General features: G+C 37.3%; 2 protein-coding genes across 2 annotated transcripts; both read right to left on the reverse strand.

Annotated features, from left to right (window-relative positions):
• Positions 1 to 7,481: 7,481 nt before the first annotated feature.
• Positions 7,482 to 9,141, reverse strand: LOC139468692 (uncharacterized). The gene is made up of 3 exons (XM_071250812.1): positions 9,108 to 9,141; positions 8,226 to 8,299; positions 7,482 to 7,685 (listed from the first exon to the last, which is right to left on the reverse strand). The coding sequence occupies exons 1-3, from the start codon at positions 9,139 to 9,141 to the stop codon at positions 7,482 to 7,484; spliced, it is 312 nt and encodes a 103-aa protein (XP_071106913.1).
• A 6,019-nt stretch (positions 9,142 to 15,160) lies between these two features.
• On the reverse strand, positions 15,161 to 16,816 carry LOC139467884 (uncharacterized). The gene is made up of 3 exons (XM_071249413.1): positions 16,783 to 16,816; positions 15,900 to 15,973; positions 15,161 to 15,364 (listed from the first exon to the last, which is right to left on the reverse strand). The coding sequence occupies exons 1-3, from the start codon at positions 16,814 to 16,816 to the stop codon at positions 15,161 to 15,163; spliced, it is 312 nt and encodes a 103-aa protein (XP_071105514.1).
• Positions 16,817 to 17,743: the final 927 nt, after the last annotated feature.

Raw genomic sequence — 17,743 nt, forward strand, 5'->3', positions numbered from 1 at the left:
CGTGCAGAACGTGCGATACGTGCGGGATAAAGAGCCAAATGCAAACACAGACGTGGAAACAAAGTGCAGCAGCAACAACCAAAATGGCGTCGTTTGTGATTAACGGAAGTGGCAACGGTCTCCACGGAGATCCATCAGCGATCGTCGTCTCTCGCTCCTTTCCGTAACCTGTTTCTCTCGGAATGACACGCATATGATTGGGAAATCTGTTTACTGTTGAATGACATAGAATCTTGAATCTTCCTTATCGAAAAATTAATTTCGACTAATCCTTCTAAAAATATTTGTAGTAATATAACTACAAATTGGCAACATAGTATAAATAGATCCATATGAAGTTTATTCTGAACCTCTTGTCTCTCTTAGAAGTTTTCCTTTCACAGCGAAAACAGCATTAATTAACCTTCTAATCGCCGATTATCATCACTGAGAATAATATTTGTATTCATCTAAGTTTAAGATAATCTATACTTGTACTTGTGTTTCATTCAGAAACAGAAAAAATATTATACAAGAAAACGGTCGGCCGTAGTAGATATATAGGACTAATTTATGTTAACCCCCTGGATGCCACAGGGACATATATGTTCCTCCTCTACAACCCTTACTTTGAAGTCGATTAAAATTCAAAATACATCACCCACACACATACACTTCACAGTTTTGAATAAGGTGGGAAATTCCCTGATCTGTGATATCATCCATTTTAGGCCAAGCATAAGTACTCAAAATGACCCCTAAAAATTAGGTACATCGTAAATGTCGCCATTTTTTACACATTACTAAAACACCTCTCACGGCGTTATTTACAGCATGTTTTGAAATCTAAATTTCGGATATTAACTTTGAGAAATGAATTTCAAAAATAGCGTATTAGTGATCACGGGTATCTGTCATGTATCAAATCACCAATGATCATTCCAATACGTCTCCGATAACCCTACAATCGTTTCGAATGTTTTGGAAAATACGCAAACACGAACGCCGAAGTGAACTTTCCGCCATATTGGATAGTGTTTACAAAATCACGTTTCAGGTACACCGGTTATGAGACGCCTGTAACATCACGTATATTTCAAACTTAGCTGCGATACATACATCCTTGAATTCCTCATACATTTTAGAATCGAATGGACAATGGTCTTTGTCACCAATACGAAGTGGCTGGATGAAATCAAGCAAAATAAGTTAGTTGTGAAAACGAACGCTGTGCTCGAAAAACTGCACTTGTTTGAAATGTAAACAAAGCAAAATTCAGATTTTACACAGTGTAGCAATTTTCCTATTTTGAGCTATCCATTCGTCTATTCGTTCAAGCTATTGGCACAACATTTTCAGAATAAAAATGGGAAGAGAATCGTCAACATTGTTGTACATATTTGGTATTTTCTTTGAGGTGAAGGTCGAGAGTGCACACGATCATTGTATCATGCTGTTTACAGTTTCAGTTGTGATGTAGATTTTACATATCTTTTATACATTTTTTCACACAATTAATTTCACTTTGGGTATTTGTCAATGTTCAAAATGACATCATGCGTAAATATAGGCCACAACATGTATGAACGAACCTTTGATCATCTCCTGTTTGTTTGAACTTTGTTTACATAACAATTGATAGGTTTATAGTTGATTTATTTCCTTCGGACAAGTGTTACAAGAAGAAGTGTGAATGTAACTGCAGCATGTACGTACTTATTGGGATGTGTAATAGTCAATATTATAATATCTAACGATTCGTCAGGTGCGCGTTTGTCACAAACAATTTACAAATTATTCCTCTCGTTTTGCATTATATAATCAATGGGTTCATTCTTTTTTCAATATTGTGATCACAGGATATTAAACTGGGTTTTTTTTATTTCTCCAGGAATTGTTAAAAAGTATAAAAATAAAACCCATGCCATGTACCCCGTTGGTTCAACCGTATACAATTATCCTGATAATTCTATACCAATAGAGCTTTCTTCGCATCTTTTATTGTGTAATTCTGAGACGAAAGAAGGGAAATAATAAACATAATAATGAACAAATACATGTCCAATATTGAATATAAGTTTAGTTGTTTTGAAATATTCTTTTGGGTATTTCATTACGTAAATTGATACGAAACAGGTGCGTGGCTTGTCCAATTAAGATATACGATAAACCATCTAATTGTTTACATATTCAAGACATTATATACTTGGTGAAAGCAGTCGATCGTTTTATGTTGTGTCGAAAAAGCGTCAAATTCCGTTTAACACATCGAGATTTTCCGTACCACGAACGAAAATGAGGGGAGATATATATCAATCAAAATACCAGTGTCGTCTTTCGCCGACGTTATCAAAGACATTGAACCAGCCATGACGTCAAAAGGAATGGTGTTATGTTTTTGGTATTTCATTACATTTGATGATAAGGCTAGTGCTCCATTAATAATTGTACAACATTAGTCAAATTACACTTACACAATCAGGAGAATCTTGGAATCTAAGGACTAAGTTATAGGTTAGATAGGGCCATCCATTTCTCTATTACCTTTTTTTTATGAAGTACGATTTCATCATTTCTTATGTTTTTGTTTTTTGGGGTTTTTTTTACAACTAAACGTAAACAGTTTCAATATCGATATTTGTGTTGGGATAGTTTGGTTCCTCGTGAATAAAACACCACGAAAATACATTGTCCTTACCCACAGCTAATTCTCACCATGTGACCCCAGTTACAATACACTAGTGCTAAGCATAGCGGAGTTATGTCCCCTTTTCTTTGTACGTGTGTAACCTCTCTGTCGCCTTTAGACGTCATAGAGAAAAATCAGTTTTCGTCATTTACGGCATGCTATTTTGGGCATTGAATGTATGTCGCTATATATACGCATACAGTGTCTTAGACAAGAGCTTTGAAACCGAAATGGGTAGGTTTGATGCCGCTTTTACCAATGTTTCTGCAAGATCACGGCGGAGGTCACCAGAAATGGTTGAAACCGCAGTAAGCCGAAGCATTGTACCAGCGTCTTATTATCCTGTTTATCTTGGACACAGGTTTACGTTTTTACAGTCTTTGCAACTGTGATGCTTATATATTTGGTTATTTTCGCTTAATTGATATATCGTTGTAAGAAAAGGGTGGATATTGTCATTGTACTGTCATTAGTGTATGAATCATTTATTTATGATTTCAAAGTTACTGATGTTTCGTTGGACCCCCGACTCTAAACACAAGCAGATACACATATCGTACTTATATTTTAATTTGATGCAACAGCAGTTTTCGTATACTTTGACCTTGACATCTGGATTAAACCTCATTGGTAACCTGCTGCCTACTCGTATTGTTTTGCAAAACCATTTTTTGTTCTCCAAACTGTACAAATAATTTGTCTAGAGCTGCGTATTTCATATGGAATGTAGATGTAATTCAGAACTAGGTTGCTTACCAGTATCACGATCAAGAGAAAGTCCACCAAACTTGAGTGGTTCACTACTGTGGGCCTCTACACAGTGGTTTATTATACTGAAAGATATCGCAACTAAGATGAAAGTAGTAGCATTTGAAATCTGACTTTAATGGTTCAATATCAATCTAAAATTAGAAGAAGTTGTATTTTGTAAATTATTCGTGAAAACGTATTGCAACCCCGGTTCAATGTATAATTCTTTCAATCGCTTAAAGTGTAAATGATGTATTCGTTCAATGCACATTTATTCTCTTTCTGTTCCAATAGCTACTTCCTGAGAACGTATTGAGTTTTCTTACTGCAACAATGTCTTTCATTTTTTTATGAGGATTATCTTTATTGAGAAAATATTTGTTTATATGAGCAATATCATTTTCATTTTCTGATGTGAAGATTATGATGTTGAATCTCAGTGTATATTTTGCTCAACCGTATTGCAGCGGTAGAAACTAACAGTTTTTGTCCACTGATAACATATAGCAAAACCCTTAAAAAGGGCAAATTTCTACTTGTCCTTATGATACCTTAACTATTGGGCAGTCTAGCAAGGACTATAGGACTAGTGCCAATTTCTAAGGCTGACTGGCAACTTGACCTTTAAATTACACAGAATTGATAGATATCGTTACTGCACAGTCAAGTATATATTTAAGTCGTGTAAACAAAATCTGTTGACCTAATTGTGTTCATGTATGTCATAAAAATTGCCGCCATTTTGTATGTTATCCGTTCAAAATGGATGGTGCAATTCAAATCTGCCGTTCAGCGATTCCATACCGTGCTTAAATAACGACTGGATAGCTGCAGTGGTTGGTTGGTTGGTTGGTTGTTTAACGCCGCACTCAGTAATATCCCAGCTATATTTCTGTAAAATAATCGAGTCTGGACAAGAAAATCCAGTGATTGATATCATGAGCATCGATCCACGCAATTGGGATCGATGACATGCATCAACCAAGTCAGCGAGCCTGACCACCCGATCCCGTTAGTCGCATGTTACGACAAGCATATTCACCTTTTACGGCAAGCATGGGTTGCCTAAGACCTATTCTGCTGGGTATGGGAAGGTGTCATTGTGTGGAGAGCTTGACCACATGCGAAGTTTTGTTTTTCGTAGCTGTAGATCCACATTAGATATATCAATGTATATTAGCTACAGCTACGTACCTTTCTTTCTTTGTGGTCTAAAGCCGCACTCACCAATATTCCTGCTATCTGGCGACGTCCTTAAATAATCGAGTCTGGACCAAACAATCCAGTGATTGATATCGTGAGCAACGATTCTCACCGTCGGGGTACGAGGACACCCAATCAACCAAGTCACAGAGTCTCTTACGACCAGCATTGGCTCCGTGGTCACGGTCCGATTGTTAAGGAAGCAATGTGTACAATAACGAAGAACGAGCACATAAAGATATAAAACACATTGAGTTCAAGTAATTTATTAGGAGAATTAATTTGATTTAATTTCTGATTAATGAAAACAAAATGCATGTGTGCGAAAAAAGTCCAAAACTTCTCTGACAGAGCAAACAAGTTCTAAAATTCTCACGTTATCATAAAAGGAAAACCGAGAATTTTATCCACCCAGTCGCCATCTTAAGGGGCATTCACACGGTACAACTAGTTGTATACAACTTGTTGTATGCAATTAGTTGCACAAACTGAAGTTGTATACAACTCGGCATTCACACGGCGGCGAGTTGGATACAACTCGGATCTCGCGAGATCTCTGACAAAAAGCCTTAGCTGTCAATGTTCCGCCAATTAGACGATAAAATCCAAATGTGAAACAAATAGTTGTCCACACATGAGTTATACATTAATATGAATATAACGGGACGAATTTCCTTTAGGTGTACATTTACTTTAATTTAAGAAATGAAGGGCATGTTTTATTTAACCTATCTATATAAATTTGCCACAATGAATATTTCACAATTCTCCAAAGGAAATATGTATATGCTGCAGTGTGGTACATTCACAAGCATCTTATAGGAAGAATAACACGATGAATGTCAATTTCTGTAATAAAAAAACCAGCTGATTATTATGAGTTTCATAAATTCTATGGCATTTTAGATTATATTAGTAACAGTACTACATACATGTCCCCATTTTGCAGCAGTGCATTATTTTACTGGGTGAAAAGATATTGAACGATATTCAAATTATAATTGAAGATTGAAACAGTAAACTACTTCATGAACTGAATGCGTTGTGTGCTAGTTCACCCGCACCTCAAAGGAAATAACAAATATGTACATTGAACGATGTTGATGTTGACGTATACTAATATGACATCACTACCGGTAACCTCTCGTCATAACGTAGCGAGTTCACTGATAGCAGTACGCGGAATGTTTGGAGCAGGTTTTACCGTGATGCTGGGATCACATATACATACATAAATGAGTAATGCAAGTTAAGTAATCAGAATCAATCTGAAATCAACAAGTTCTGTTTGTTTTTATGTTTCCATTCTCGCCTTGATACTATGTGGGCAGGCAGACCAATACCGTCGTCAGTGTGTGTGATTTTGCGTCAATATCATGGCGTCACGTGGAACGATTTCTGTTGACTTTTCCAAAAAAGTATCTAGACTCTAATTATTTATTCCTCAATTTTTGCAAGGATTGCATATTCGTAATAATCCGAGCTAATGTAGGCAACAAATTGACGACTAGTAGAAAATGTTAAGTAAAACTAGAAGTTTGCTTTGTTTACATTTTTTTGAATGAGAAGAGCACAGGGTTTGGTTTCACACTTGAATATTGCGGTTGATTTCATTTGGACCGTTTGTATTGGTGACTTAGACAAAATGTCATTTGATTCTTAATGGTATGATGAATTCAGGGATGTATGTATCGTAGCTGAGTGTGAAATACATGTGATGTGATACGCATCTCGTCAAACGCGAAAAGAACCGTGCTTTCCCAACGCTATCAACATGGCGGGCGGTCCAGAGTTTTTGTTTCGAAAACGAATATAGGATTATTGGAGTCTTTTTGGAATGATGATTGGTGTTTTGACAAAGAGCAGAAACCCAATTGTTTTGTAATTGAAATTCTCATGTAGCTATACCTTATTTAACTAAATAATCACATTTAGAACAGTGAATTGGTAAAATGCGAAAATGGCAATATTTTCGCTGTACACTATTTTCAGATGTCGTTAGTGATACATATGCTTTGCCTAACATAGTTGTTAATGGCATCACATAATAGATAATTCCCCTCAGGATCTTAAACTGTGACGTTTATTTGTGTGTATGATGTATTTTAAGTTTTAGAAACGTATATGGACCTAATCTCACCCTGGTCTACACTACAGTATATACAGTCACATAGCCTGTCGTTTCAAATAACACTATAAACAGTTTAACCTGAAGAATTAGACCGATGCAAATGTCAAAATATATAATTTGGGACAGTGGTACCTACTTTTCATAGGTCCTTTATTGAGTGGTGACACTTAGGATACCGAAAAGCAGAACTTACCGACGTGAATCGGAGTCGCCATTTTTGTTTACAAATTGACGTGTAAATGTCACGTGATTTCCATACGCGTTTTGATTGGCTGCGTACGTACAACTTGTCGCATGAAAATAGAGCATGTCCTATTCCGTACAACTCACGTCCAACAAGTTGCATGCGTCAAAAGTTGGACCGACTTGCCCGTTCACACGATGCAATGTGTTGCATGCAACAAATTGTATACAACTAGTTGTACCGTGTGAATGCCCCTTTAGTCGACTCTTGAAATAACGCTAGGTTGGTTGAAGCAAGCATTTGGCAGGGACCACCTGCGGAGCCATCTCTCGATTCGTTTGTCATCGGTTTTCACGGGGAGTGCAGAAAACGTAGTGAATGATAAAAAAATATACGAATATACATGACGCTTTCTTCAAGCAACAACTTTTATGATAAATATGTACATTTAAAGGAGATAAGCCAAAATAGTCCAAATGGTTTGTCCGAAAGGTCCAAAAAACTTGTAGTTCAAACTACACTGGCAGAGATAATAAATCCAAAGTCTATCTCTCCATGAAGAAACTCTGGAAAATGTATTTCACACAGGACACAAGGACGGCCGAGCATGACTGGGGCTGCTTGGTTTCTTCACCAAGATCTATCTCTACAACTTGAGGGCGGGCTCTGGGGGAAGGGACGAGGAGGGAGGTCTGGGGGTCGGGCTGAGATGAGAGGGGGTTGACAGTGATGGTGAAGACACTGAGGCGCTAATAGAGAGGAAATAAATTTCTTAATCATTGAAATCGATATTTAATAATCGAGGGTGACTTGAGAACGTCGACCATTTTCGTCATTAATACTCTGTTTTACCTGGACATTTAAACAAAGAAGCAAGTGAAGACAAATTACCTACCAACAAACATAGAGTAAAAGCGACAAAAACATCCCATAATCACAAGAAATCTTCATTTGTACGAGTCCTACTATATTATGGGCATGTGTTTCTGAATCACTATCAAATTGTGGTGGTAACAGGTGTTGTCGAAAAGGTCATGTATTCGGATGTAAGTTGTTTCATACATTACAGAATAAGGGCTTTGTCTATATAAGGAAGTGGCAGAATAATGAAAGTCTGTGTTGTTTGTTAGAAACGAGTACTGGTTGTAAGACGCTTCCTAACTACTGAATATGTAATATTTGTCTTTGTAATGTTTGACTTGTTTCGAACGTTAGTTGCAACTGTTCTAGAATATAGTTTTCTTATTTATAGGACACATTCACACAACTTGAACCTAATGATGACCTACAGGATCTGGGACAGGAAGATTCGTTTGGGAGACGGGGGCCGGGGAGGTCCTAAACCTGTGGAGATCGTCCAGAGCTACAATACAATAAATACAATAAAATACAAAATCCTACCTATCCTCATTGTATAGACTAGAAAATAGACTGAGTTTATTAAAAGAAACGGCATGCTTGTGTTTTAGCTGCCAAATCAAATTATTGCAACGTTACAGGAACTTTGGTTGAGGTAATTTGGTCCCCTTTGGACATTATGGAACATGAAAGACTTTGCCAGTCCCCTTGACAACAAGCGTAGTTAGGAGAGGGTACTAAAAACCCACACTATGAATACGGTATGCATAAACTCTTCTGACATGGTTCATAATTGACAGTTTTTATTGTCAGAAAAGCCTCGAGTAGATCCCACAGCTAGGGGAAGGGACTAGAAAACATATCTAGATCTACATTTATTGTTCGTTTTATCATTTATCATGATACTTTACAGGGATTCATATGATACTACCATGGAAGGGAATTTGTACAATTAATATTAATCACTGAAATCACTTCGCTGAGATAATTATGAGCTTTTTACAAAATTAAAGGAAGCCTTGGTAGACATACATTCACATCCATACACATTCACTTCACAAAAGACAAACACTTGATCTTTTGCAAAACAACATATAAATCCCCTACACCAATATACAAGGGACCGGCGAAGTACGTGTCCCATTTGGTAATGAGTCATTCTCTTTTACTTTTATTGTTACCTAGGCTAAGGGAATCAAGTTTGGAATAGGCCTACAATCAGCCCAAGTGGGCTTCAAAATATATCAATCTGAAACCTTGGAAATCAAGATGAGAAGCAAACATATTTTAACACTGAGACCACTAATAGATACCTTGATGATAAACCAAAGCAACAGAGGCATACATCGTGCAGAACGTGCGATACGTGCGGGATAAAGAACAAAATGCAAACACAGACGTGGAAACAAAGTGCAGCAGCAACAACCAAAATGGCGTCGTTTGTGATTAACGGAAGTGGCAACGGTCTCCATGGAGATCCATCAGCGATCGTCGTCTCTCGCTCCTTTCCGTAACCTGTTTCTCTCGGAATGACACGCATATGACTGGGAAATCTGTTTACTGTTGAATGACATAGAATCTTGAATCTTCCTTATCGAAAAATTAATTTCGACTAATCCTTCTAAAAATATTTGTAGTAATATAACTACAAATTGGCAACATAGTATAAATAGATCCATATGAAGTTTATTCTGAACCTCTTGTCTCTCTTAGGAGTTTTCCTTTCACAGCGAAAACAGCATTAATTTACCTTCTAATCGCCGATTATCATCACTGAGAATAATATTTGTATTCATCTAAGTTTAAGATAATCTATACTTGTACTTGTGTTTCATTCAGAAACAGAAAAACTATTATACAAGAAAACGGTCGGCTGTAGTAGATATATAGGACTAATTTATGTTAACCCCCTGGATGCCACAGGGACATATATGTCCCTCCTCTACAACCCTTACTTTGAAGTCGATTAAAATTCAAAATACATCACCCACACAAATACACTTCACAGTTTTGAATAAGGTGGGAAATTCCCTGATCTGTGATATCATCCATTTTAGGCCAAGCATAAGTACTCAAAATGACCCCTAAAAATTAGGTACATCGTAAATGTCGCCATTTTTTAGAAAAAACACCACTCACGGCGTTATTTACAGCATGTTTTGAAATCTAAATTTCGGATATTAACTTTGAGAAATGAATTTCAAAAATAGCGTATTAGTGATCACGGGTATCTGTCATATATCAAATCACCAATGATCATTCCAATACGTCTCCGATAACCCTACAATCGTTTCGAATGTTTTGGAAAATACGCAAACACGAACGCCGAAGTGAACTTTCCGCCATATTGGATAGTGTTTACAAAATCACGTTTCAGGTACACCGGTTATGAGACGCCTGTAACATCACGTATATTTCAAACTTAGCTGCGATACATACATCCTTGAATTCCTCATACATTTTAGAATCGAATGGACAATGGTCTTTGTCACCAATACGAAGTGGCTGGATGAAATCAAGCAAAATAAGTTAGTTGTGAAAACGAACGCTGTGCTCGAAAAACTGCACTTGTTTGAAATGTAAACAAAGCAAAATTCAGATTTTACACAGTGTAGCAATTTTCCTATTTTGAGCTATCCATTCGTCTATTCGTTCAAGCTATTGGCTCAACATTTTCAGAATAAAAATGGGAAGAGAATCGTTGGAAGAATTAGGGAATTTAAAATAAACGCATTGCAATGATTTTGTATTTTCAACAGAAATCGTCAAAGTAACCGTCCTGTGACTCCATGACTGACGCAAAATCACGCACAACCACAAGGGTATTTACCGGAATTTCTGACTATCTCCGTTGGTTTCAGTGAAAATTATAACAACAAATAACAGTACATAGATTGTCAGAATGTTTCTGATTACTTACATGTCACATTTATGTATATACTATCCCTGAATCGACGAGAGTCCCCTCCTAAAATCCCGCGTTGTGTTGACAGTGAACACGCCATTTTTTTGTAAAAGTCGGTCACCGATTGTGATATCATACGTCAACATTGTTGTACACATTTGGTATTTTCTTTGAGGTGAAGGTCGAGAGTGCACACGATCATTGTATCATGCTGTTTTCAGTTTCAGTTGTGATGTGGATTTTACATATCTTTTATACATTTTTTCACACAATTAATTTCACTTTGGATATTTGTCAATGTTCAAAATGACATCATACGTTAATATAGGCCACAACATGTATGAACGAACCTTTGATCATCTCCTGTTTGTTTGAACTTTGTTTACATAACAATTGATAGGTTTATAGTTTATTTCTTTCCTTCGGACAAGTGTTACAAGAAGAAGTGTAAATGTAACTGCAGCATGTACGTACTTATTGGGATGTGTAATAGTCAATATTATAATATCTAACGATTCGTCAGGTGCACGTTTGTCACAAACAATTTACAAATTATTCCTCTCGTTTTGCATCATATAATCAATGGGTTCATTCTTTTTTCAATATTGTGATCACAGGATATTAAACTGGTTTTTTTTTATTTCTCCAGGAATTGTTAAAAAGTATAAAAATAAAACCCATGCCATGTACCCCGTTGGTTCAACCGTATACAATTATCCTGATAATTCTATACCAATAGAGCTTTCTTCGCATCTTTTACTGTGTAATTCTGAGACGAGATGAAGAGAAATAATAAACATAATAATGAACAAATACATGTCCAATACTGAATATAAGTTTAGATGTTTTGAAATATTCTTTTGGGTATTTCATTACGTAAATTGATACGAAACAGGTGCCTGGCTTGTCCAATTAAGATAAACGATAAACTATCTAATTGTTTACATATTCAAGACATTATTTACTTGGTGAAAGCAGTCGTTTTATGTTGTGTCGAAAAAGCGTTGAATTCCATTTTACACATCGAGATTTTCCGTACCACGAACGAACATTAGGGGAGATATATATCAATCAAAATACCAGTGTCGTCTTTCGCCGACTTTATCAAAGACATTGAACCAGCCATGACGTCAAAAGGAATGGTGTTATGTTTTTGGTATTTCATTACATTTGATGATAAGGCTAGTGCTTCATTAATAATTGTACAACTTTAGTCAAATTACACTTACACAATCAGGAGAATCTTGGAATCTAAGGACGAAGTTATAGGTTAGATAGGGCCATCCATTTCTCTATTACCTCTTTTTTATGAAGTACGATTTCATCATTTCTTATGTTTGTTTTTTGTTGTTGTTTTTTTATAACTAAACGTATACAGTTTCAATATCGATATTTGTGTTGGGATAGTTTGGTTCCTCGTGAATAAAACACCACGAAAATACATTGTCCTTACCCACAGCTGATTCTCTTCAAGTGACCCGAGTTACAATAAACTGGTGCTAAGCACAGCGGAGTTATGCCCCCTTTTCTTTGTACGTGTGTAACCTCTCTGTCGCCTTTAGACGTCATAGAGAAAAATCAGTTTTCGTCATTTACGGCATGCTATTTTGGGCATTGAATGTATGTCGCTATATATACGCATACAGTGTCCTAGACAAGAGCTTTGAAACCGAAATGGGTAGGTTTGATGCCGCTTTTACCAATGTTCCTGCAACATCACGGTGGGGTCACCAGAATTGGTTGAAACCGCAGTAAGCCGAAGCATTGATCCAGCGTCTGATTATCCTGTTTATCTTGGACACAGGTTTACTTTTTTACAGTCTTTTGCAACTGTGATGCTTATATATTTGGTTATTTTCGCTTAATTGATATATTGTTGTAAGAAAAGGGTGAATATTGTCATTGTACTGTCATTAGTGTATGAATCATTTATTTATGATTTCAAAGTTACTGATGTTTCGTTGGACCTCCGACTCTAAACACAAGCAGATACACATATCGTACTTATATTTTAATTTGATGCAACAGCAGTTTTCGTATACTTTGACCTTGACATCTGGATTAAACCTCATTGGTAACCTGCTGCCTACTCGTATTGTTTTGCAAAACCATTTTTTGTTCTCCAAACTGTACAAATAATTTGTCTAGAGCTGCGTATTTCATATGAATGTAGATATAATTCCGAACTAGGCTGCTTACCAGTATCACGATCAAGAGAAGGTCCACCAAACTTGAGTGGTTCACTACTGTGGGCCTCTACACAGTGGTTTATTATACTGAAAGATATCGTAACTAAGATGAAAGTAGTAGCATTTGAAATCTGACTTTAATGGTTCAGTATCAATCTAAAATTAGAAGAAGTTGTATTTTGTAAATTATTCGTGAAAACGTATTGCAACCCCAGTTCAATGTAAAATTCTTTCAATCGCTTAAAGTGTAAATGATGTATTCGTTCAATGCACATTTATTCTCTTTCTGTTCCAATAGCTACTTCCTGAGAACGTATTGAGTTTTCTTACTGCAACAATGTCTTTCATTTTTTTATGAGGATTATCTTTATTGAGAAAATATTTGTTTATATGAGCAATATCATTTTCATTTTCTGATGTGAAGATTATGATGTTGAATCTCAGTGTATATTTTGCACAACCGTATTGCAGCAGTAGAAACTAACAGTTTTTTGTCCACTGATAACATATAGCAAAACCCTTAAAAAGGGCAAATTTCTACTTGTCCTTATGATACCTTAACTATTGGGCAGTCTAGCAAGGACTATAGGACTAGTGCCAATTTCTAAGGCTGACTGGCAACTTGACCTTTAAATTACACAGAATTGATAGATATCATTACTGCACAGTCAAGTATATATCTAAGTCGTGTAAACAAAATCTGTGGACCTAATTGTGTTCATGTATGTCATAACAATTGCCGCCATTTTGTATGTTATCCGTTCAAAATGGATGGTGCAATTCAAATCTGCCGTTCAGCGATTCCATACCGTGCTTAAATAACGACTGGATAGCTGCAGTGGTTGGTTGGTTGGTTGGTTGTTAAACGCCGCACTCAGTAATATCCCAGCTATATATCTGTAAAATAATCGAGTCTGGACAAGACAATCCAGTGATTGATATCATGAGCATCGATCCACGCAATTGGGATCGATGACATGCATCAACCAAGTCAGCGAGCCTGACCACCCGATCCCGTTAGTCGCATGTTACGACAAGCATATTCACCTTTTACGGCAAGCATGGGTTGCCTAAGACCTATTCTGCTGGGTATGGGAAGGCGTCATTGTGTGGAGAGCTTGACCACATGCGAAGTTTTGTTTTTCGTAGCTGTAGATCCACATTAAATATATCAATGTATATTAGCTACAGCTACGTACCTTTCTTTCTTTGTGGTCTAAAGCCGCACTCACCAATATTCCTGCTATCTGGCGGCGTCCTTAAATAATCGAGTCTGGACCAAACAATCCAGTGATTGATATCGTGAGCAACGATTCTCACCGTAGGGGTACGAGGACACCCAATCAACCAAGTCACAGAGTCTCTTAAGACCATTGGCTCCGTGGTCACGGTCCGATTGTTAAGGAAGCAATGTGTACAATAACGAAGAACGAGCACATAAAGATATAAAACACATTGATTTCAAGTAATTTATTAGGAGAATTAAGTTTTGTTTTTCGTAGCTGTAGATCCACATTAAATATATCAATGTATATTAGCTACAGCTACGTACCTTTCTTTCTTTGTGGTCTAAAGCCGCACTCACCAATATTCCTGCTATCTGGCGGCGTCCTTAAATAATCGAGTCTGGACCAAACAATCCAGTGATTGATATCGTGAGCAACGATTCTCACCGTAGGGGTACGAGGACACCCAATCAACCAAGTCACAGAGTCTCTTAAGACCATTGGCTCCGTGGTCACGGTCCGATTGTTAAGGAAGCAATGTGTACAATAACGAAGAACGAGCACATAAAGATATAAAACACATTGATTTCAAGTAATTTATTAGGAGAATTAATTTGATTTAAGTTTTGATTAATGAAAACAAAATGCATGTGTGCGAAAAAAAAGTCCAAAACTTCTCTCACACAGCAAACACATTCTTAAATTCTCACGTTATCATAACAGGAAAACCGAGGATTTTATCCACCCAGTCGCCATCTTAGTCGACTCTTGAAATAACGCTAGGTTGGTTGAAGCAAGCCTTTGGCAGGGACCACCTGCGGAGCCATCTCTCGATTCGTTTGTCATCGGTTTTCACGAGGAGTGCAGAAAACGAAGTGAATGATAAAAAAAAATACGAATATACATGACGCTTTCTTCAAGCAACAACTTTTATGATAAATATGTACATTTAAAAAAGATAAGCCAAAATAGTCCAAATGGTTCGTCCGAAAGGTCCAAAAAACTTGTAGTTCAAACTACACTGGCAGAGCCAATAAATCCAAAGTCTATCTCTCCGTGAAGAAACTCTGGAAAATGTATTTCACACAAGACACAAGGACGGCCGAGCATGACTGGGGCTGCTTGGTTTCTTCACCAAGATCTATCTTTACAACTTGAGGGCGGGCTCTGGGGGAAGGGACGAGGGGGGAGGTCTGGGGGTCGGGCTGAGATGAGAGGGGGTTGACAGTGATGGTGAAGACACTGGGGCGCTAATAGAGAGGAAATAAATTTCTTAATCATTGAAATCGATATTTTATAATCGAGAGTGACTTGAGAACGTCGACCATTTTCTTCATTAATACTCTGTTTTACCTGGACATTTAAACAAAGAAGCAAGTGAAGACAAATTACCTACCGACAGAGTAAAAGCGACAAAAAACATCCCATAATCACAAGAAATCTTCACTTGTACGAGTCAGACTATATTATGGGCATGTGTTTCTGAATCACTATCAAATTGTGGTGGTGACAGGTGTTGACGAAAAGGTCATGTATTCGGATGTAAGTTTCATCATACATTTCAGAATAAGGGCTTTGGCTATATAAGGAAGTGGCAGAAAAATGAAAGTCTGTGTTGTTTGTTAGAAACGAGTACTGATTGTAAGACGCTTCCTGACAACTGAATATGTAATATTTGTCTTTGTAATGTATGACTTGTTTCGAACGTTAGTTGCAACTGTTCTAGAATATGGTTTTCTTATTTATAGGACACATTCACACAACTTCAACCTAATGATGACCTACAGGATCTGGGACAGGAAGATTCGTTTGGGAGACGGGGGCCGGGGAGGTCCTAAACCTGTGGAGATCGTCCAGAGCTACAATACAATAAATACAATAAAATACAAAATCCTACATATCCTCATTGTATAGACTAGAAAATAGACTGAGTTTATTAAAAGAAACGGCATGCTTGTGTTTTAGCTGCCAAATCAAATTATTGCAACGTTACAGGAACTTTGGTTGAGGTAATTTGGTCCCCTTTGGACATTATGGAACATGAAAGACTTTGCCAGTCCCCTTGACAACAAGCGTAGTTAGGAGAGGGTACTAAAAACCCACACTATGAATACGGTATGCATAAACTCTTCTGACATGGTTCATAATTGACAGTTTTTATTGTCAGAAAAGCCTCGAGTAGATCCCACGGCTAGGGGAAGTAGGCTAAGGGACTAGAAAACATATCAACATATATTGTCCGTTTTATCATTTATCATGATACTTTACAGTGATTCATATGATTTTACCATGGAAGTGAATTTGTACAATTAATATTAATCACTGAAATCACTTCGCTGAGATAATTATGAGCTTTTTACAAAATTAAAGGAAGCCTTGGTCGACACATTCACATCCATACACATTCACTTCACAAAAGACAAACACTTGATCTTTTGCAAAACAACATATAAATCCCCTACACCAATATACAAGGGACCGGCGAAGTACGTGTCCCATTTGGTAATGAGTCATTCTCTTTTACTTTTATTGTTACCTAGGCTAAGGGAATCAAGTTTGGAATAGGCCTACAATCAGCCCAAGTGGGCTTCAAAATGTATCAATCTGAAACCTTGGAAATCAAGATGAGAAGCAAACATATTTTAACATTGAGACCACTAATAGATACCTTGATGATAAACCAAAGCAACAGAGGCATACATCGTGCAGAACGTGCGATACGTGCGGGATAAAGAGCAAAATGCAAACACAGACGTGGAAACAAAGTGCAGCAGCAACAACCAAAATGGCGTCGTTTGTGATTAACGGAAGTGGCAACGGTCTCCATGGAGATCCATCAGCGATCGTCGTCTCTCGCTCCTTTCCGTAACCTGTTTCTCTCGGAATGACACGCATATGACTGGGAAATCTGTTTACTGTTGAATGACATAGAATCTTGAATCTTCCTTATCGAAAAATTAATTTCGACTAATCCTTCTAAAAATATTTGTAGTAATATAACTACAAATTGGCAACATAGTATAAATAGATCCATATGAAGTTTATTCTGAACCTCTTGCCCACAGGGCCACGGATAGCCATACTATTACTGACTGTACTGATTACATTAATGTTTTTTAATGTAATCGTGAGTAAGTGAGTGAGTGAGTATGGTTTTACGCCGCTTTTAGCAATATTCCAGCAATATCACGGCGGGGTACACCAGAAATGGGCTTCACACATTGTACCCATGTCGGGAATCGAACCCGTGTCTTCAGCGTGACGAGCGAACGCTTTAACCACTAGGGTACCCGACCGCCCCTTAATGTAATCAGTACAGTCAGTAATAGTATGGCTATCCGTGGCCCTGTGCTCTTGCCTCTCTTAGGGGTTTTCCTAAGGCCCGTTCTCAAGTGCATGCATCCGTGAAACAGTTTTCTAATGGAATAAGTAATATTGCTATATTCATGTTTTTCGTCCCATCTTAAAAGCAACAGATCCTGTAATCTGAACATAGTCTGTGTGTTCATGAATTTTGCATGTCTGAATGTTGTCGGTAGCGTTTACTTTGCATGAGAAACATCAAAATGAGCAAGTCTTGTTTGGAGTAATTATCAACAGTTCACCAATACCAAACCATCTTGACACTA

This window comes from Haliotis cracherodii, unplaced genomic scaffold, assembly GCF_022045235.1.
Source record: "Haliotis cracherodii isolate W230 unplaced genomic scaffold, xgHalCrac1.p SCAF_2, whole genome shotgun sequence".
Taxonomy (NCBI): Eukaryota; Metazoa; Mollusca; class Gastropoda; order Lepetellida; family Haliotidae; genus Haliotis; species Haliotis cracherodii.